Here is a 23,006-nt window from a genome sequence, read left to right as displayed (position 1 = left end):
CCCTGGGCATTAACAAAACATTGCTCCATGGATTACCCTGGGCATTAACACCCTTCTCCACGGAAGTACCCTGGGCATTAACAACCTGCTCCATGAATGTACCCTGGGCATTAACACCCTTCTCCACGGAAGTACCCTGGGCATTAACACCCTGCGCCATGAAAATAACCTGGGCATTAATACCCTTCTCCACGGAAGTACCCTGGGCATTAACACCCTGCGCCATGAAAATAACCTGGGCATTAATACATTGCTCCAGGGAAGTACCCTACTTATTAACACCCTGATCCATGGAAGTACCCGGGGCATTAACACCCTGCTTCATGGAAGTACCCTGGGCATTAACACCCTGCTCCACGGAAGTACCCTGAGCATTAACGCCCTGATCCATGGAAGTAGCCTGGGCATTAACACCCTGCTCCACGGAAGTACCCTGAGCATTAACGCCCTGATCCATGGAAGTACCATGGGCATTAACGCCCTGACCCATGGAAGTACCATGGGCATTAACGCCCTGATCCATGGAAGTACCCGGGGCATTAACACCCTGCTCCACGAAGTACCCTGGGCATTAATGCCCTGATTCAGGGAAGTACCCTACTTATTAACACCCTGATCCATGGAAGTACCATGGGCATTAACGCCCTGATCCATGGAAGTACCCTGGGCATTAACACCCTGCTCCACGGAAGTACCCTGAGCATTAACGCCCTGATCCATGGAAGTACCCTGGGCATTAACACCCTGCTCCACGGAAGAACCTTCAGCATTAAATCCCTGCTCCAGGGAAGTACCCTGGGCATTAGCACCCTGCTCCAAGTGAAGTGCTGTCGACATTTTATATCCTGCTCCCTGGGCGTACCCCTGCAATTCAAATCATTTCCCCTGGGTGTACCCTTGTCTACTCCCTGGCCTTGCACACATGGCTCCCTGCGCATGCGCACCCAGTCACTCGTATCCTTCTTTCTGCCTATAATATTAATGTTAAGGGGCCTTGTACTGTGCGCTGCCCCCACTTGCGTGGTCTCTTGGCGCTCTGGCGGATCTGCTATGGACGTGAGTTTTGAGGGGTGGAGGGATTGTTAGTGGGGTTGAGCGGGAGAAGAGCAAGTGAGCTTTGATGCGTTCAGTTCGGAGAAAGCGGCCCCTGAGCGTTGGGTGCGTTTTCGGGCGGTGGCCGTCATGTGGCGTTGAGGCCGCTTGTGCATGGCTTGGTTTCATGCTGGGTGTTGTGAAGTGCCTCCGGGTGGTAGTGCGGTGGAGAGATGGTTGTGTTTGGTACAGAGTATAAGACAATCATGTATGTACCTCCGCTGCGTCACTCTTCTCAGTCACACCCAGCTCCTGACGTGTATCCCGCGAAGCACACCCTAGGTGTACCCCGCCTGCTCCTACTCCCTGCGTGCGAGCCATTCTCGGGTCTCTGCGTCCCTCTGTCCACCACACTCTGCTCCCTCTGTGTACTCCTACTCCCTGCGTGTAAGCCATTCTCGGGTCTCTGCTCCCTCTGTGTACCACACTCTGCTCCCTCTGTGTACCCCGCCTGCTCCTACTCCCTGCGTGCGAGCCATTCTCGGGTCTCTGCTCCCTCTGTGAACCACACTCTGCTCCCTCTGTGTACCCCGCCTGCTCCTACTCCCTGCGTGTAAGCCATTCTCAGGCCTCGGTGTCCCTCTGTGTACCACACTCTGCTCCCTCTGTGTACCCCGCCTGCTCCTACTCCCTGCGTGTAAGCCATTCTCAGGCCTCGGTGTCCCTCTGTGTACCACACTCTGCTCCCTCTGTGTACCCCGCCTGCTCCTACTCCCTGCGTGCGAGCCATTCTCGGGTCTCTGCGTCCCTCTGTCCACCACACTCTGCTCCCTCTGTGTACCCCGCCTGCTCCTACTCCCTGCGTGCGAGCCATTCTCGGGTCTCTGCTCCCTCTGTGTACCACACTCTGCTCCCTCTGTGTACCCCGCCTGCTCCTACTCCCTGCGTGCGAGCCATTCTCAGGCCTCTGTGTCCCTCTGTGTACCACACTCTGCTCCCTCTGTGTACCCCGCCTGCTCCTACTCCCTGCGTGCGAGCCATTCTCAGGCGTCTGTATGCCCCCCCCTCCCTCCCCCTGCGCTCCTGCTCCCTGCGTGCGAGCCATTCTCAGGCGTCTGTATGCCCCCCTCCCTCCCCCTGCGCTCCTGCTCCCTGCGTGTGAGCCATTCTCGGGCCTCTGTATGCCCCCCCCCTCCCCTGCGCTCCTGCTCCCTGCGTGTGAGCCATTCTCAGGCCTCTGTTTGCCCCCCCCTTCCCCATGCGCTCCTGTTCCCTGCGTGTGAGCCATTCTCGGGCCTCTGCGTCCCTCTGTCCACCACACTCTGCTCCCTCTGTGTAGTGTACCCCCCCCCCCCTTCTTCCTGCCCCTGTGTGTAAGCCATTCTCAGCCCTCTGTGCCCTTTGTCGGCCACACCCCCTGCATAAGCTTCAATCTCCCCCACTCCTTGTGCCCAGCCGCCTGCCCGTCCCCCACCTCACATACCCGCGTCCCATCCTTGCATGTACCATCCCTCTTTCCACTTTCCAACTATCTCCTAAACTTTGCTTCCTTTCAATGCCTTGCGACCAAACTCCGGCACTGCTAGGTGGGATGGGGGAAGGGGGAGGGGGGGGGGGCTGGCGGGGGGGGGAGGCTTCGTGGGTGCCTAGAATGTCGTAAGCGTGCAGGGCTGGACTGGGAACCAAAAGGGGCCCTGGAAATAATGTTCAACGTTGCCCCATATTACACATTTTCAACAATCCTTTTTCCTATGAGGAAATAACATATGCTACCACCTAAAAGAGGCCCAGGGTGCAGAGGCCCCGGGGGAAATCTCCAGAGTGCCCTGTAGGCCAGTCCAGCCCTGGCAGCGCTTAATGCGGGAGCCCAGCTTCTGTCTAACCTCTGCCAATTGGGACTGATCCGGGTTTCATAAGGCGATTTATACACGAGTGCCCGGATTGGTGAAGTGAGGAGTAGACCCTAACTGTTCCGGTTCCAACGTCAGCATTTACCCACTAGAGGAGAGTTCCACAACTTTAGCCTCACTGATTCCTGTGTGTACTGTAAGTACCCCATCAACTGCCCCAGTGCCAGGGCACCAACCTCGTCCATGACACCCCTGACTCCTGGTCCCAGTGTGCACCCTGCCAATACACCCTCCCATTGATTGAACCCTTGATTTATTTGTGCACCCGGTCAGTATCCCATCCTGTTCACTTGAACCCCGTTTTTTGTCTGCTCCCGGCCTACACACCATCCTATTCACCTGAACCCTGATGTTTGTATGCACCCTGCCAGTGCACCACATAAAATCACTAAACCGCAGATTTTTGTGAAGGCTGCCCATGGGACGTCCCTAATCACGGTTCTCTTGGCCCACGTGATGCTTTAGCCAATGCACCACCCATATACACTGTACCCCTGATTCCAGTGCACCCGACCCAGTTTAATGCACCGCTGAGACACGTGCGCATTGAATCAGTTCTCTTCCCCAGCCCCTTCACTCCTCCATCCCTGGGTTCAACATGCCATTGCCAATGCATCAATTCCATGTCGAGGCGCCGCGAAACCATGTGTGCACCTTTTCAATTCAACATCCCTGAAACCTGTGTGCACCCTACCAAAGCATTCCTAGATTTCTTGGACCGGCCGTCCAATGCACCAATTCACACCAAAGCATTGTGGATTAATGTGTGCACCTTTTCAGTTCGGTGTCCCTGGATCCTTGGTGTGCACCCCCTCACTCCCGTTTCCCCATGGACCCCCACTCCCCCCTTTATCACACGGAGCATTCTGGTGATGGCCTTTCCCAAGAGCTCTGCAGTGCGCCCCTCATGTCCTTTATTCACATCCCTGAATCACACCTACATAGTTGCCAACATGATCCGTTCCATTCTGCGGGTGTTTATACTTTGCATTCTGGAACTTGTAGTTCCACTTTTTCCATTATAAACTCGGACTACAAGTGCCAGAAAGCAAAGGAAAAAACAGGACTGAATAAGCACCTACAGATAGGAATGGGTCATGTTGTCAACCCGAAGATTCCCCCCCCCCCTTTCCCATTTCTGCTCGCCCCTGAATATAACCCGTCGGCGCCCCTTCTCCACACAGGCTGCCGCCTCTTTGAAGGCCGGGGGCCGCTGTGCCGGGCTCCGAGGCCCCGGCGGCGCCAGCCCCCTCTCCTCCTGCGCGTGTGCCCCCTGCCCTGTCCTCCAGGGCCGGCCCTTTCATGAGGCCTCGGCGGGGATGGCCCTGATTTACGGCAGCGCCTCTTTGGTGTCTTAGCCGTGGCCGACGTCCCGTGACCTCTGTGTCCTCCGGCTGACCCCACGCACGCACATGCACGCGCTCACACGTCATTGCATAAGCACCTCTGTGCAAAGGACACGCGCGCGGAAGAGGCATCCCCATTGAACACTCGGTGGGGGGAGGAGTGGGGCTCATGCATTAACATGCATTATAGTGACCAGGTCAATAACAACACGTAAAACATAGTTATACGTGTCTCTCTTTGCATGGTCCTGAGGTTAACAGAGCTTAATATCACGTTTTTGTATAGCGCCTCCTGCCAGATGGCACCCACTTCTAAGCACTGTGTTGTTAGATGCCATTATTACCCAATATAATGTATAGCCCTCAATGTATTTAAGGTGAAGGGCTGAGTCAGCTCTGCTAGGAGTCGACCCCTCGCTGCAGAGCGTGCCCCTTCTCTCCGCCCGCCTAGAAGGCCTCCCCAAGCACTGTCCTGGGCGGCAGATGCGGGGACGGCCTGCTCTAGGATCCCCTCAGAGCGGCACCCCGCTGCGGCTGTCAAGGGGCTGACACCCCCGAGTTTTCTTAAAGCAGCTGCCAGTTTTCACACTTGCTACCGTAGCGCCCCTTGAATGTTTATGTACCGGGTGCGGAGTTGCACACAAGGCTACTGGGGTTTAACCCCTCCAGCCGGTGCAAATGTCTTTAGCGGGTGCCCAGCCTGATTGATCGCCCCATGAGGCCGGTTCCAGCATCCAAGTCAAAGGCGTTACACCCCGAAATGGAGTGGCTACGTTTCCATTCTTTCACCGACCCCCAAAAAGGTTGATGTTCTTATCCCGGCTTCCCTACTTGATGGAAACGGTGTGATTCTTGACACCGCTCAAGTTTCATGTCCGTAAACACTGAAAGTGCTTCATTTTTATTATTTGGGGTTTTCGGGGTGCTGGTTGAGCGTGGACCTACTCCCATAGGAGCAACGGGGGGCTATGCACGGGGACAGCGACATTTAGAGGCAAGGCGTATACACTAACGAGTGATAATTGCTGGTTGAATATGTAGGTCGATATCCACTATATGTGGAGAGTAAAGGGAAAATATACCATCACCACTGACAAAATACATTAGCGCCAAGAGGCCCCGACACTGGCAGAAGCGTGCTATATAAGATCCAGGGACATTAAATAACGCTGAATAGGTTCTACAACCAGGTCCTGAGACAAAAGGGCTTGAGGGCGCTGGGGTGGGGGGGCGGTGGGGTTACGTTCTGGGGGCTAGGAATTCGGGCTGTGGGTTCCGGTTATGTGTTGCCTGAATGGGGGTCGGGGGGCAAGGGGGTTAAATGTAACGGGATCGTTGTTCGGCTCGTCTTATAAGCGAGCTCATCGTGAAACGTAGGGTTTGGAAAAATGTAATCTTCCGATGCAACGTAGAAGCGCCTAAAGGCGAATCGTTTTGCAGTGTTGAGCTATGCCTACCATCTATTCATTGGGGTGTACTTTTGAAAGAGCACACCTGGTGCCCGACTCCCAAAATCCGTACTGCGTCCCCGCGCCGGAGCTTCCCAGGCGTGTCCTCCTCGAAGTTATCCGCATTTTAATATAATTGAAAAAAGCGAAAATTGCCCTTTTGGGGTCCGATAGCTCAGTGGGGAAATGCACCTGCAGCTGAAAACTCTGTAGAGCCTGAAGGTCACAGGCTTGAACCGGGATTTGTTATTTACAGTGCTTCAAAGCCGCAAGCTTTAAGCACTACTGTCATAAAAGATAATTATATAATGAGAAGTGGTAAAGTAAAGCACTTTCAACAGTACAAGACGCACCACCTCCCTCCCTCCCCCCTCCTGGGACCAATTTGAGGAGCTGTGGTTCGGCTCTCACCAAATGAGAGGCGCCGCCTTTCCAGCCCACAGGTCCCAGCCATAACACACTGGGTGGCACGGGCGGGCAGTGAAAGCGGGCCCTTGGAGCACACCTTGTAATTACGGGCCCTGTCCTCCCCTAACCTCCCCTCTCGGGCCGTGCATTACTCATGGAAACTAGAAAGCGGGCCTGCGCGTTAATGGGCCATTAATGGTGACAGTTTTAATGGCTGGCGGGCGGGCCGGCCAAGAGACTGATGTTCCCGCTGCAAACAGTTCCGCAGCAGCGGCCGGGCTGCTGGAAGCACTTCAGTCGAGCCGACCCGGCCTCCAGAAATCACTCTCTTTGCAGACGCTCGTTTTCCCTCTTAAAGTTGTTTTTTTATTGCCGCCCGAGTTTAACGGTTTATAGACGCCCCCAAACGACCCAAATAATAACTGGTGCCTGGGGACATGTCGAGGTAAAAGTCAGCAACTTGACCCCTCAGCTGGTGACGTGGGCGGGAGTGGAGGGCGCCCTGCTTAGCTGCTCACTTGGAAGCAGGAGACCAGGGTTCCGATACTGGCATCCCCAACGACCGTAACTGTGATCCTGGGCGAAAGATTTTCTCCACCGTGGTGGGCCCTGTGTCAATGCCATGCCCTCTGTTTCACATGAATGGCTGCATCGGTGTATCTCTTTGCGAGAAAGCTCCAGGCATGGATAAATAAACAGAGGGGCTAGATTCAGGGGCAACCTGTGTTACCAATGAAGATCGCCTTTATCCGAAAGGAACCAGGGCTTCAAGTGGGCCGGGACGCAGTGGACTTCCCAAACTGCTGTCGGTTTCCCAGCTGTGGACCACCTTTACCCCCCACCTTAACAGGGGTTACACTTTTATTTTTCTGTCCTGAAATTTGATATTTCCTATTTCCTAATTGCTGCTGTTGTTCAAATGTGTCCTGTACCTATCAGTGCCTGCATCATGAACTGAAAATGGTGCCTTTGGAACCCCGCTTGCTTTTTAGTCTTACTCTGGCTGTGTGCACTGTCTGAGAGGAGTTTGAGGCTTGTGGGAGAAACATTCTGCAGAAATAACCAGGAACTTTGCCCCCTGCGTGGATCACCCGACAAACAAACGCCTCTCACTTGCCCCAACGGCCATTGCTCCGACGGGCAAAAATCCAAGCTGGCCACTGTGCGCAGCACCTCAGCAAGTTCGAGTGTGGTTTGGCAGCACAAAGCCTGCCAACCAACATACCAAGGAAGGTGAAATGGTTGCCTGGGGTCGTCTTACCCCAAGTCGCCCCTTTTTTCGGCACCAAAAGTTCTTGCCTCTCTTAACTCTAGGCATGCACAATAAATAAATAAATAAATAAAATGTGGCAATAAGTGGAGTCTTCATACTGGCCCCTTCCCTCGTTTGCCAGTTGCAAGATTCCTGTTGCACACGGTGTGCAGAGAGCGATTAACAGTGGCAAACCGAGAAAGAGAAAACGGACTTGCCTGAAAGTGGCCAGCAGTAGGGAGTACAGGCCTTGTGTAAGGCCAACATCCCTCTTACTACTCGCTCAAATCCGCCACGGCCTAGCCGTTAGCACTTCAACACTAATCGAGTGATCTAGAGTTGTGATAGGATAGGTTATTTATAACGCGCTTAATGCCCAGAGGTTTCTAAGCCCGGACCGGGGACCGAGCCTGTGTTGCTCCGTGTCGTCTTGCTTCCAAGGCGAGCACGTTGCCCCAGAGCTATCATCCCAAACCCATAGAAGCATATTGGTACTCAGGATAGGCACCCATCAACGACCTGTACCCATGAGTACGACAGCGGTCACATCTGCACAGAGCCATGCTCAAGAACATGTCTGTCCGCCGCTATAAGACCACTTCACATTACATTACATTACATTCCAACATGGATGAAGGGGATCGGTGGCCATGCTTTTATTGATTTCTACCGGGGTAGACGATCAAACATTTGGTTATGACACGGACATAGGCGGGTGGTGGAATAAACAGAGAGTCACGCACCTCTTCATTGCTTAGCTTTTGGGGGTGCTAATTAAGCAATACTCCCCCGGTCCAAGGGATGGAATGGGTGGTAACGGCCCAGACCCAGAGTTAAAGCACGAGGGCCTTTAACGTGGGTCCCCGGGGCCGTTATCACCTGCTCCATCCCTTGGAATGGGCGATTATTAATATTAGCATATGATGTGATATGGCATTTAGAACGCGCTTATACGCAAGTGTTTCAAGGCGTGAAAACCAATGACCAATGGACCAATGGATGACGGGGTCTCAACACCACGCACTGGTCAGCCTTGTTCTAGGCACTGGACCAGGCCTTAAAACACTGCGGCAGATGTGCATTTCGGGCACCAACCTAAATCTGTTCACCCTTTGGTTGAGTGGGTCTCAAGGCCGCATTACACATCAGCAGCACTGCAGTGTTTTACACAAAGGCTGCTCACTAGGATTCTTATCCCCACGCTACAAAAGTCCTTCCTTTGACGTGAACCCGCCGAAAGGTTCAGAGTGTAGCCTATATTAGAGCCGAATAGCTTGCGAACGGAGGAAGTGAACTGTGTTGAATTTCGTTTTGGCAAGTTCGCCATACAAAACCAGTGCTTAATTTGTAAGAAAATAAGTGCCAGGGACGAAATATTTCTAGCACGCTTGTGACAATGCGGGCGGGCAGTTCCCCACCATTGCTGCTACCACCAACAGCTGCTCCCCACATTGTCGACACATTTGGGGTTAAACCCCCTACTTAGATTTCCTTTAGTCTCACTCGTCCCTGCAACGCCAGCTGCCTTTCACTTCCGTGATCGGGAACCGACGCAGCAGGGTCCTTTTTTTCTTCTTTTGAGTGGGTCAGCTGCAGGGGTGTCCCCGCAACTCCTGCTCATTATACTGTATAGCGTAGTGAGCGGGGCGTTGTGGGGGGACACCCCCCCGCCGCAGCCTTTGTTTTTCTTACCTACTCCACCAAAAGACCTAATATACATACCACAAAAAGTTCGAACTTTTGGTAGTTCAAACTTTTTGTGTTATGTATATTAGGTCTTTTGGTGGGGTCGATAAATTGGATTCGGTCATTTTGGCTGAATCCAATGGATGCTCTGGCTATCATTAATCAATCGGAGTCTGAGACAATAAGCGTTGGGGCTCAGAAATAAGTGCCGGGGCTGAGCCCCGGCAAGCACCCCCACAAGTTAAGCACTGCACAAAACCAATCACAGCATTTTAGTTTAGGTCATTGTAAATGGGCATGTGTTGCGCGAACACGCGCTTATTTAAAAATATGCTGAATGCTATTTTTTTTCCTTGCTTTGACTCTGAATTTTTCTATGTATGGGCATTTACACAATTCAAAATCTGAATACATTAAAAAAAAAAGAACAGAATTTATAAAGAGAATTGAGGAAGGACTAGAAAGAGACTGAACTGGCATTTGCTGACATTTAGCTGCTAAAGGGTAATGTATTTTAGAAGGGGCGAGGGTACAGAAAATAACCCGGCCTCAATGCAGCCGCAAGAGAACTATACTCAACTGGAGGAAATCATGATTTCATAAACCTCGGCGGAAGATGGTGAAAATGGTCCTTTACGCCAAAGTGCCGTGCATAAAATTATCACCCAACCGATGTTGGTACTCATTTATTGATCTCCGAAGGAGGAAAGGCTGAGTCGGCCATACCAGTATTCGAACCTGCGACCTACATATTGCAGACCGATCGCAGCAGTGAGCGCTCACCCCGCTGAGCTATCTTACCATCCAAAGTGCACCCTCCGTGAAATGGTCATTTTGGGGAAAATGCCCGTCCTTGGTGGCAATAAAAAACTATACCAAGTTCCCCATCATGTATATATTTATACTATAAAAGTGAACATATAGAATCTGTTGCGTGAGAATTGCACGATTCCTGGGAATGGCTGGAAATAATTCACTGGTAAAACATCACTCCTGTGAAATGTGGGCTTTGACCCACGTTCAAATAGGCCACTCCTCGGTTCCAGCCCATCCTTGCAAACCCTGGCGTATGTCTTTCTTCCTCTACAATGATTTTTTGGTATTGGTAATCAGTTGTTAACATTTCACATTAATTATTCAGTGCTTAGTGTTCTGCACTGGTTACTTTGTAATAAATATATGTTAATGGCCATAGTTGATTATTAATTCTATAAGATTTATTCTGTTGTTGCCGCTCTGATTTATTGATTCCGCTTTGGTTCTTCTCTGTTGGTTCTTCTCTGTTGGTTCTTCTCTGTTGGTTCTTCTCTGTTGGTTCTTCTGTGTGTTGGCTTTTCTGGGTTGGTTCTTCTCTGTTGGTTCTTTTCTGTTGGTTATTTTCTATTGGCTCTTCTGTGTGTTGGCTTTTCTGTCTTGTTTCTTCTCTGTTAGTTCCTCTGGGTTGGTTCCTCTGGGTTGGTTCCTCTGGGTTGGTTCCTCTGGGTTGGTTCCTCTGGGTTGGTTCTTCTGTGTGTTGGCTTTTCTGGGTTGGTTCTTCTCTGTTGGTTCTTCTCTGTTGGTTCTTTTCTGTTGGTTATTTTCTATTGGCTCTTCTGTGTGTTGGCTTTTCTGTCTTGTTTCTTCTCTGTTAGTTCCTCTGGGTTGGTTCCTCTGGGTTGGTTCCTCTGGGTTGGTTCCTCTGGGTTGGTTCCTCTGGGTTGGTTCTTCTGGGTTGGTTCTTCTGGGTTGGTTCTTCTGTGTGTTGGCTTTTCTGGGTTGGTTCTTCTCTGTTGGCTCTTCTGTGTGTTGGCTCTTCTCTGTTGATTCTTTTCTGTTGGCTCTTTTCTGTTGGCTCTTCTGTGTGTTGGCTTTTCTGTGTTGGTTCTTCTCTGTTGGTTCCTCTGGGTTGTTTCTTCCTTGTTGGCTCTTCTGTGTGTTGGTTCTTCTCTGTTGGTTCTTCTCTGTTGGCTCTTCTATGTTGGTTTTCCTGTGTTGGTTTTCCTGTGTTGGTTTTCCTGTGTTGGTTCTCCTCTGTTGGTTCTTCTGTGTGCTTTATCCTGCATTGGCCACTTTTCTGTAGTCTTCGTTGTGTGTTGGCTTTTCAGGGTTCATTATTCTGCATTGGTTTGTTGGTGTTGGTTCTTCTGTCATGATTAATCTGTTATTATTATTAGTATGTTATTTATTGAGCACAGACCTCGCTTCGATAAGCAATGCAGTGCTTTCCTGAGGTAACAACAGAACAGATATACAGCGGGGGTGGGATACAGAGAGGCACAGTGGAGGGGTACAGCTGTACAGGGTGGCGGGGAAGGAGAAGGGAAGACGGTGTCTAGCGAGTCAGTTGGCGCGGGGGTGATGTGATGGCCTAGGTGTTGAGGAGGAGAAACTCCTTGAAGACGTGGGTCTTGAGAACTTTTTTGAATTGTAGGAGAGTGGGGGCGAGTCCGAGGTGAGCTCGGGTGTGAAGTCCTCAGGGCTCACGGTTGATAGCCAGGTCTGTATATCTGGGTATTCGGTGGTGTTGTTGAGGAGTAGGAGATCAGTCTTGGAGAGGTTGAGCTTCAAGTATGTACTGGACATCCAAGATTGATCAGGGAGAGGCAGGTTTTGAGCCTATTGATGTCTTTGATGGAGTCGATCTTGAGGTATAGCTCTGTGTTGTTGGCGTATTGGTGCATGTGGATGTTGTGTGTGGCTAGGAGGACTCCCAGACGCTCCATGTATAGAGTGAAGATCACTGGGGAAAGGATGGAACCCGGCGGGACTCCACATGTGAAGGCTAGCATTGATGATCAAGTGGAGTCCATCTGAACAAACTGCGGGCGGTTGGCGAGATAGGACTTGAAACCAGTTTAGGACAAGGTCGCAGATCCACCTGCACCGATGTAGTGTGTCTTTGAACCCGGTGGTCTCTGCATTTTATCCTGCATTGGTCACCATATTTTTTATTCTGTCGTCTTGGTTTTGTGTTGGCTTTTCAATATTCATTATGCTGCACTGGTTTGTATGTGTTGCTTCTTCTGTGTCAATTGTTCTGTGTTGATTATTCTGTATTGATCGCTGTATTTTTGATGATGTCCTTGTTATTGTATTTGTTGTGTATTGGTTCAAGAAGAAAACCACACACAACAACAAAATCACATGAATTACAGACAATAGATCAACATTTTTGAGATTAACAAAATACTTGTATATCATATATACATAAAGTGCAATACAGAACTGTCATTGATCATTCTGTTAAAAGAACTAACATTGTAAAAACAAGTCATATTTCTTTCTACCCAATAAATCATAGATAAACCGGGCTTGCAGCGCCTTAAAATTAAAATAAATAAATATCAGCCTAATCAGTGCACTTGTCAGAGTTATTGTGAACGGGTTATCCCGCTTGGGTTGTTATGTGCTGGTTATTCTGTAGTGATTCATCAATACTTGTTTTCTTTGTATTGGTCAATTAATTTTTGATTCTGTAGTTATTATTCTGTGTTGGCCTTTCACCATCAATTATTGTCATTTCATCGGTTTGTGTTGGTTTTCATCTGCTTGTTGTTCTGTGTTGATTATTCTGGAGTAGTTTGTCCGCATTCAGGCCACTGCATTTTGGATCCTGTAGTCGTTGTTCTGTGCTGGCTACTCTTATTCACAAGTCTGCATTGATTATCAGGTGTCGGGTCACTTTCTGGTGAATTTTCTGTATTCAGCGTTCTGGATTGGCCACTGCATTTTTGCTTGTTTAATGGTGATTATGCATTGGTTTTTCTCTTTTGATTATTCTGCACTGGTTATTTTGTGGCGGTTAGCCTATAATGATTATTATTTCTTTGGCATCTTGCATTTGGTCACTGTTTTGTTTCTGTATTGGGTTTTCTGCATTCATGATTGTGCTTTGCTTATTGTGTGTTGGTTATTCTGTGGTCATTGCTTTGTATTGGACTCTCTGTATTCATGGTTCTGTAATGCATTCATTATTATGCTTTGGTTGCTTTATGTTGGTTGTTTTCTGTGGGTTATGATCTGGTTCATTATACGCTATACCCCGCGCTTATGCCTGATTCTGCGTGTGGTATTCTGAACTGGTAATGATTATTCCCTGTTTACTATTCTCTATTGAACACTGTAACCTAGATTCTCTGTGTGTTCTTTTTTATTGGATGTTCTCCATTCTGTATGATTTATTTGGTATTGGTTGTTCTCTGATTGTTAGTCTGTGTTGGTTACTATCTGGTTTATTATTCTCTATTGGACTATCTGTAATCTTGAGTTTGTGTGTGTTGGTTTGTGTTGGTTATTCTGCACTGTTTATTATGATGTGGTTGTTATGTGTTGGCTGTTCTCTGCCGGTTAGTCTGTGTTGGTTATTATCCGGTTCATTCTCCTCTATTGGACTCTCTGTAACATTGATTCTCAGTGTGTGTTATTCTGTATTTTTTACTCTACCTTCATTATTACAGTTTGGTTGCTTGATTGAACCATATATACTATTTGAATGCAATGTAATGCTCTTGTATTTCAAGTTTGTTTGGACCACGGTCCGATAAAGGGTCACTCGCCCTAGAGTCACCCTTGAAATGACAATGGCAATAGGTGCTATGCAAATAACAAGTAATTTAGTAACACAGTATTGTGCAATCTTATGTTTTAAATATGCTTAGCACTTTTGTGTTTTATATGTACTGTTTGTTTTGTGAAAAGTCAATTACTCAGCTAAAACACAATAGATCAAAAAACACAAGTAACATAACATAGCATTGATATCTACTCAGTGAAGGTCTTGGCTTGGGTCGGTAGTCCTTATACCCGAGGCCTGCTTTCTCTGGTCCATTTATGGGATAACAAGATGGAAGAGCCGCAATCATGGGGAGAAGGTGCACAGCTGGTGCCTGATTTAATCTGGAGGGGTCAGGGAATCAAATCGGGTAAAGGATCAGACAAACCTTCACATTATGCCCAGGACATTGCAGACTCTTTTTTTTAATGCCTTCCTGTGTCTTTTTTTGAAAATCCCTTACTTGCCTTTCCTTGCTTTCTTTTCCTTCACAAAAACAACTGTATCCCTTATGACTTTTCCACTCATGGACCAAGCCTCTGAATTAAGATCTGCTTGCCCGTCGCAGAAGTATTAGTATGGTATTTACTGAGCGCGGACGTAGCTTTGAGAAGCAACAGAGCGCTTTACAGAGCTATACAACAGTACAGATGCATAACGGAGCACTTTACAGAGGTAACAGAACAGATGCATAATGGAGTTCTATACAGAGGTATACAACAGTACAGATGCATAACAGAGCGCTTTACAGAGGTGTACAACAGTACAGATACATAAAGGAACACGTTACAGAGGTATACAACAATACAGATACATAACGGAGCGCTTTACAGAGGTAACAGAACAGATGCATAATGGAGTTCTATACAGAGGTATACAACAGTACAGATGCATAACAGAGCGCTTTACAGAGGTGAACAACAGTACAGAAGCATAAAGGAACACGTTACAGAGGTATACAACAATACAGATACATAACGGAGCGCTTTACAGAGGTAACAGAACAGATGCATAATGGAGTTCTATACGGAGGTATACAACAGTACAGATGCATAACAGAGCGCTTTACAGAGGTGAACAACAGTACAGATGCATAAAGGAACACGTTACAGAGGTATACAACAATACAGATACATAACGGAGCGCTTTACAGAGGTAACAGAACAGATGCATAATGGAGTTCTATACAGAGGTATACAACAGTACAGATGCATAACAGCACTTTACAGAGGTGTACAACAGTACAGATGCATAACGGATGCATAATGGAGCGCTTTACAGGGGTATACAACAGTACAGGTGCATAAAGGAACACTTTACAGAGGTATAACACAGTACAGATGCATAACAGAGCGCTTTACAGACGTATACAACAGTACAGATGCATAACAGATGCATAATGGAGTACTTTACAGGGGTATACAACAGTACAGGTGCATAAAGAAACACTTTACAGAGGTATAACACAGTACAGATGCATAACAGAGCGCTTTACAGAGGTATACAACAGTACAGATGCATAACAGATGCATAATGGAGCGCTTTACAGGGGTATACAACAGTGCAGGTGCATAAAGGAACACTTTACAGAGGTATACAACAGTACAGATGCAGAACAGAGTCCTTTATAGAGGTATACAACAGTACAGATGCATAACAGAGCGCTTTACAGAGGTAACAACAGAACAGATGCATAATGGAGCGCTATACAGAGGTATACAACAGTAGAAATGCATAATGGAGCGCTGTACAGAGGATTACAACAGTACAGATGCATAATGGATTGCTTGCTAGAAATACATATATATAACAGAGCGCTTTTCAGAGGTATACAACAGTACAGATGCATAACAGAGCGCTTTACAGAGGTAACAGTACAGATGCATAATGGAGCCCTTTTCAGAGGCATACATCAGTATAGATGCATAACGGAGCATTTTTCAGAGGTAACAACAGCACAGATATATGGGGGGGGTAGGTTACAGAGGGCCACAGACGAAGGTACAGCTGTACCGGGTGGTGGGGAGCAGAGGGGCGGGCGGCATCTAGTGAGTCAGGTGGTGCGAGGGGGGATGTGATGGCCTAGGTGTACTGTCCGGGAAATATGTTCAGTAATTTAAATGCATTTGGCATATATATTAAGCCGACGCCTCTACCAGGATTATCTAAGCACATTCCCTAAAACTGTTTTGAAACCAAGCCTATTTCTGCTCTCCAGCTTTCTCCAGTCGACCGTCCATATAACGCAGAGTGACCCACATCCAGAGCACTTCCCTTTTCCCCAATTTCCGAAGTGTTCTTTTTCTCTTCCCACTTGCACTCCTCAGTTTTACTCCGTCTTTCCCGAGAAGACAAAAGTCTGGAGCACCTCGGGGAGGGCCAGAGTGAAGGCTTTAAGTGGGCCAGGGCTGAGCTCTGGCAGTTTCCCAACACCTCGATCGAGCCGGGGCTCTGCCAGCACTCATACTACCCCAGACAGTCCAGAAGTGCAGGATTCGAACCTGACTAGCCAGTGTCACGTTGCACTGTGCTATTTCTTAGGTGTCGGATTTCTTTTGTTTCATTCATATACTGCTTGACCCATTAAACCCATAAGGGCCTTAATGTGTCAAGCAGTCTCGTGTATAAAATTAAAGAAAGTGTGCACCTATGAAATAGCACAGTGTGCTACAACACTGTTTTTTTTTTAGCAGCAAGGCTCGGGTTCTAATCCCTAGCGCGGGACAATACAAAAACATATTTATTGTCCAGTACATGGGGATAGGAACCCAAACCCTGCTGACGTCAAGCCAGTGTCACATCGCACTGTGCTATTCCGTAGGTGCTGGATTCCATTGGTTTCATTCAATTGTCTGCTTGACACAGTCTATTGAATGAAACGCAATGAATTGAGCACCCATGGAACAGCACAGTGCAATGCGACTCTGGCATATCACTGGCAGTGCTGGGGGGAATCCCCAGCACGAGACAATAAAAAAAATAACGGAACCCCATACCTTTTTATTTTTTATTGTCGTGTACTGGGGACACTTCAGGCCACGCCCATAATGTGGGCCACACCCCCTCATTGCAGCCCCGCCCCCTCCATTTCCCACCCCACTCTAAGCACTGGCCGCAATGCTCCAAAGACAAGGCGTGAAAGCAGAGTACCCCGACATAACGCGGTGGTCGCCCTCTCCCGTGTATTCCCTGAAGTGTATTGTCACGCTGTGTGCGTTCTTCTGGTGTGCATGCTTTTTCTCAAAGTTGGGCGCTGCTTTCTTGTCGGAGCCCCCCCGCGCTCCCCTTTTCTCCTCGCAGATGCACTAACACGAGCCCCCACCCCTTTTCTCTTTGCAGTTGCAGGGCCAGTGCAACGACAGGAGCCCGGACGCGGACACCAGGGTCACCGCCATGCTGGAGCTGGGCTGCCCTCTGGAGATGATTAAGCTGCTGCAGACCCCCTGGGAGGAGCGTTTCAAAGTAAGGAGACAAAGCAAAGAGAGATGCACGGGTGGCTGGCAGCCCCCGCCCCTCCCCCCGGCCAGCAGGGGCCGCGGCAGCGCATGCGCACCCCCCCAGCCAGGGCTCTGTTTGCGCGCCTGGATACGCGCATTTTCTCTCCCTGCCTGTGCCTTCGCTTTGCTGGTAGGCCCTCTGCTAAACAGAGCTGCAGCTGCAAACAGCACACAGATATAATCCTTAATCACAGGGTGGCACATGTGTCTGCCCCGCGGGGGGAGGCTGCCTGTCTCCGCGGCGTGGGAGGCCCCCCACTCCCCTGACTCGATAAGGAGGCCTCTGTAAACAGATGAGGCTGCAAAGGTCATCGCGGGTGGGGCGGGGGAGGCTGGGGTAGGACCACCCCCACCTCGCAAAGATTGACTTGCACAACTGCCAGAAACTCCAAGCCCCTCCCCCTTAAATAGGACACCTTGGCAGGTGGTCGAAGCACACGCGAAAAGGTTCCGATTCCCTGCCAGGTCTTCCGAGGTACCACTGTCCTGGACCCACCACTTCACCCAGTTCAGGCTTCACCCCCCCTTCCCCCAGTTCAGGCTTTCTAATCAAAAGCTCTGTGCGTGCTGGGATGTGTCGGTTCATGCTTATGATCAAACACACACACCTTGAATCCCATCGCTTTGTGACAGTCCCATGGCGTTTTACAAGGGGTCGAGCGCTTAGAAGACAGGAATCTGGCACGAAGCGCTATATGCATCCCCAAGAGTGAGAACGATATTACCCCAGCGCTTGCAGGAGGAGACAGTCGTGACATGGGCCAAGTTGGCACTTGGTTTTTTTCTTTTTTTGGCTTGGTGTAAGATTCTGTGCCCCATTTTCTTACACTCGGAAGTAAGGTGGGGGTCTCAGTCTCAGAGTAAGCACCCACCACCTTTACAGCCACCTGTGGCTCTCGACTGGCCGTCTGCCATTCTTGCTGCTGCTCTCGAGTAGCCTGCCCACCCCCACCCCCCTCCCAACTTACCCTTACATTGCCCCTGGTGGCTAATAGCAGCAAGCGTGATCAAGGCGGCGCTGATTTCCCTTAAAAAGAAGGCTATTAGCTATGTCTCCCCCGGCGAAGGGCCGGGGTGCCATTATATACCACCCCCACACTGGGGACACATATGACCAATAACCGCCCTGAGATAATGCACATACAGTGAATTGCATGGGAGAATATTTGCATATTCATGTCATGCATGTGTATCGCACCTACTGCCACAGTTTATTTAAAGTAACCACTAGATTTCACCATTTGGGTTTAATGAGCCCAGACCTGCTTTGATCAAGCTTCCTGTCCACTATGGAAAGTCGCGTGACCTTTTCGTTTTTGTTGCCCCCAGCAGGCCATGTAGCAAGGAAGGCACTGCACAGTAGGCCTAAACTCAGGGCTACCCCGGCCGAGCATGGCGCCCTCATCCTTTGGTATAATCCAACCCTCAAGCTGGAGGAGGGCATATCGGCTGCTTTCAATAGTTCTTACTAACCCACTGAGGCCCCTAGTCACATGCCACAATCTCCACCTGCTTCTGCACAGCCTTCTGACCCAGTGTAGAACAGTGTAAGAAAAACGATACGAAAATCCAAGCGTAAACCCTACAAGCAGACCCCTGCCACGTAAATCCATGCTTGAGCTCTACACGCAGACCCTGCCCCCGTAAATCCAAGCTTCAGCCCTACAAGCAGACCCTTTACCCATAAATCCCAGATGACCCCTGCAATCACCCGTGCCCTGTAAATCGAAGCTTGAACCCTAGAAGCAGACCCTTGCCCCGTAAATCCAAGCTTCAGCCCTACAAGCAGACTCCTGCCCTGTAAATCCAAGCTTCAGCCCTACAAGCAGACCCTTGCCCCGTAAATCCAAGCTTCAGCCCTACAAACAGACCATTGCCCTCCAAATCCAAGCTTCAGCCCTTCAAGCAGACCCTTGCCCCGTAATTCCAATCTTTAGCCCTACAAGCAGACCGTTGCCCCATAAATCCAAGCTTGAGCCGTGCAAACAGACCCCTGCCCTGTAAATCCAAGCTTCAGCCCTACAAGCAGACCCTTGACCCGTAAATCCAAGCTTGAGCCCAACAAACAGACCATGCCACATAAATCCAAGCTTGAGCCCTACAAGCAGACCCCTGCCCCGTAAATCCAAGCTTGAGCTCTACAAGCAGGCCCTTGCCCCGTAAATCCAAGCTTGAGCCCTACAATCAGACACTTGCCCTGTAAATCCAAGCTTCAGCCTTACAAGCAGACCCTTTCCCTGTAAATCCAAGCTTCAGCCTTACAAGCAGACCTTTGACCCGTAAATCGAAGCTTGGGCCCTACAAGCAGATCCCTGCCCTGTAAATCCAAGCTTCAGCCTTACAAGCAGACCCTTGCCCTGTAAATCCAAGCTTCAGCCTTACAAGCAGACCTTTGACCCGTAAATCGAAGCTTGGGCCCTACAAGCAGAATTCTGCCCCGTAAATCCAAGCTTGAGCTCTACAAGCACACCTGTGCCCCGTAACTCCAAGCTTGAGCCCTACAATCACCATTGCCCTGTAAATTCAAGCGTGAGCCCTACAAGCAGACCCTTGCGCCGTACATCCAAGCTTGTGCCCTACAAGCAGACTCCTGTCCCGTAAATCCAAGCTTCAGCCCTACAAGCAGAGTTCCTTTCAGTTTCATCATAGTGCATGGCTATATATGTGTGTGTGTTTCCAGCACTATGCTGCCAGCAGGAGTAGGCGCACACCCGTTGAAAGGATCAATGCTACATTGCTACTATGCCTATGTCTTACCTACATGTGATATATTGACGACGCCAATGGCTTTCCTCCCCTGCCAGATTTGCTTGAACCTGGTGGAGCTGCTTCACTACCTGGCCCAGTCCCCACTCGGCTCCATCGCACTCCTGGATTTCCAGCCCAGGCAGTTTGTCCTAGTCGACGGTGAGCTCAAAGTGACCGACTTGGATGACGCCAGCACTGAGGAGCTTCCGTGCCGGGAAGACGATGACTGCCAGCTCGACTTCCCCACGAAAACCTTCCTCCTGCGCTGCTCTCCAGCTGGTACCTGTGAGGGCATCAACGAAAAGCGGAACCTGTACAATGCCTACAGGTAATTTACACTTGGTCCATCACAAGGGAGGAATCCATGCGTAGTTTGGCGGGGTGCATCACGAGGGAGGAATTCATGCCTAGTGTGGTGGGGTGCCATGAGGGAGGAATCCATGGCTTGTGTGGCGGGGTGCATCATGAGGGAAGAATCCATGCATAGTGTGGCCGGATGCATCACGAGGGAGGAATCCATGCCTAGTGTGGTGGGGTGCATCACGAGGGAGGAATCCATGCCTAGTGTGGTGGGGTGCATTACGAGGAAGGAATCCATGCCTAGAGTGGTGGGGTGCATCACGAGGGAGGAATCCATTCCTGGTGTGGTGGGGTTCATCACGAGGGAGGAATCCATGCCTGGTGTGGTGGGGTGCATCACGAGGGAGGAATCCATGCCTGGTGTGGCGGGGTGCATCACGAGGGAGGAATTCATGCCTAGTGTGGCAGGGTGCATCACGAGGGAGGAATCCATGCCTAGTGTGGCAGGGTGCATCACGAAGGAGGAATCCATGCCTAGATTGTCGGGGTGCATCCCGAGGGAGGAATCCATGCCTGGTGTGGTCGGGGTGCATCACCAGGGAGGAATCCATGCCTGATGTGGCAGTCTACCTATAATGTGCGCTGCGTATGTTTCTGCATTCAGCCCCCATCACTAATTCATTCACTGGGCCACTCACCAAATAACTCAGTCACCTACTTACTCACTCACCCACTCCCTAATTAACTCACTGGGCTACTCACCCATCCACCAATTCATTCACTTTCTCAACTACATTCATGATCTTCTTCTCACTCAATCACTAACGCACGCTTTCATCTATCCACTCACTCATCTACCCCCAAACCCACTAATTAACTCACTTTCTCACCTACATACCACTTTCTCACCTACATACATGCTATTCTCACTCAATCACTAATGCATGCTTTCATCTATTCACTCACTCATCTACTCACAAACCCACCAGTTAACTAATTCAATAATTAACTCCCTTTCTCACCAACTCACTCACCTACATACATGCTCTTCTCACACACTCACTGAATCCCCAAGGCACTTTACTATTTATGTTTGCATGTATTCACTCACTCATCTACTCACTGGCCCAAGAATGAGCTCAGTCTCTCCCCTTCTCATTTCTCTAATGGAATGCCCTAGTTCCCAGTCACTTAATTGCTAGTGCACTCTGTTACTCACTCCACCATCTATCAAATCACCTACTAGTGAACCCACCGTCTCACTCACCTACTCACTCGCTTAATCGCTAATGTGCTCCTTCCTCAATCGCCTGGGCGCCTACTCACTTGCACACTCACTTACATTAAGTCCTACTTTTGCCCATCGTAGGCAGAGATGTTTTTTACATTCCTTCCATAGAACGATTTTATAGGCCCAGCAAACAAACACTGTGTGTATCCTAACAGTGTGGAACTAAAACCACCTTGCACATACTACAGGGCTGTAATGTTGGTTATGTCATGAGAGTCAAATGTTACTTTTCTGCTTTTCGACCCATAGAATAGTTAAATCCAGGTCAGTTGTCATGCCATATACAAGAAGTATGGACCAAGTACAGTCCATAGAATGAATGTGGGCGGGGATTTCTTTCATATTTGGTCTTTCTTAAAACCTAAATGGCTTTTGGTCGCAATTCTCAATAACGATTTGAAAATAACAGATCATTGTTATCTATCTATCTATCTATCTATCCATCCATCCATCCATCCATCCATCCATCTGGTTCTTATAAGGCACGGCTTTCACCCAAGGGCGTCATGGCGCCAAAAAAGGTGGAAAAAGAAACAGACTACAGAAAAACCTGAAGATGCCAGGAATCGGGAAAATGAATGGGTTTTTGGTCGGGATTTAAGTTGACTTCCTGTTGCCGGACCCCTGTCTGTCCTCTATGTGCGCTCTGAGGCCAGTGGGATTGCAGCGCTTTACAAAAATAAAAATAAATACATAAAATAAGTACATTAAAATCAGAAATAGATCTAAGAGTTAATGGCAGCTGGTTCCAAATTTTAAGACCAGCGATGTCTTGCTTCGATGCTTTTGCAACGATATGCACAGTCTTCGTTCGTTTGATAAGCAGGAGCTAAAACTAGCTCCTGGGGTCCAACATTTACCAGTGACCAGGAGCTACCACTGGGCAACCAGGAGCTAGCGCATGGCGTTCTGCAAATCTAACCTTCATAGAAGATGTAACCCTATCACTCTGTCCATTATTTATGACATTATTTATGTTTTAAATTTTGTATAGATGGGTCTGCATGTTTATCTATAGATTGTCCCAAATGCCCAGATGTAAATACACAAAGGTGTGTTAGTTTGGCATCAGTGGGCCTGGGGAACCAAAGGCACCTCCAGGTAGCTGTTGGTGTCAAGGTAACCAGACTCTTCTGGGCCACAAGCGGGAGCCAAATAGCTCTCCGCTCCCCTCAACATCGATGCATTTTAATTGAATAAAAAATAAAAAATCGGGGTCAAGTCCCCCAAACACCCTTCCATCCATTATTTGAACTCCACCCTTTGTCACAGCCACATTCCTTTTATTTTTTACATGCTTTGCTTGCTCCCTGAAAAACGAGCAAAGCGGATGTAAATCTGCCTCTTATTTCTGTCTAAAAATGGGTGCGGGTCAGACGTCCATGCCCACCTCTCGCTTTTTTAATGCTTCCCCCTGCCCCCTTTAACGTAAGTAAGGATTGTGTTGCCGCATAAGCAGTCAGACCGATGCAGAAGCAAAGCTGCCAATGTAAGTGCAAATTGCTGCAATGGCATCGACGCCAAGACCAGTCACCAGGCACATTTTATGGATTTTTC

General features: G+C 49.1%; 1 protein-coding gene across 2 annotated transcripts in view; it reads left to right on the top strand.

Annotated features, from left to right (window-relative positions):
• The window catches only part of LOC138526939 (extracellular tyrosine-protein kinase PKDCC-like), a 53,079-nt gene that overhangs the window by 2,506 nt on the left and 27,567 nt on the right, over positions 1–23,006 (top strand). For both annotated transcript variants that reach the window (XM_069637829.1, XM_069637828.1), the window contains exons 2-3: positions 16,953–17,075; positions 19,915–20,186. In XM_069637829.1, the coding sequence (XP_069493930.1) occupies positions 16,953–17,075; positions 19,915–20,186 (395 nt within the window). The remainder of the gene's footprint in view (positions 1–16,952; positions 17,076–19,914; positions 20,187–23,006) is intronic.

The sequence above is a fragment of the Ambystoma mexicanum genome, chromosome 14 (assembly GCF_040938575.1).
Source record: "Ambystoma mexicanum isolate Mex_15411 chromosome 14, UKY_AmexF1_1, whole genome shotgun sequence".
NCBI classification, from domain to species: domain Eukaryota; kingdom Metazoa; phylum Chordata; class Amphibia; order Caudata; family Ambystomatidae; genus Ambystoma; species Ambystoma mexicanum.
Note: the sequence above shows the minus strand (reverse complement) of the source record. Positions and strands in the feature narration are given on the sequence as shown.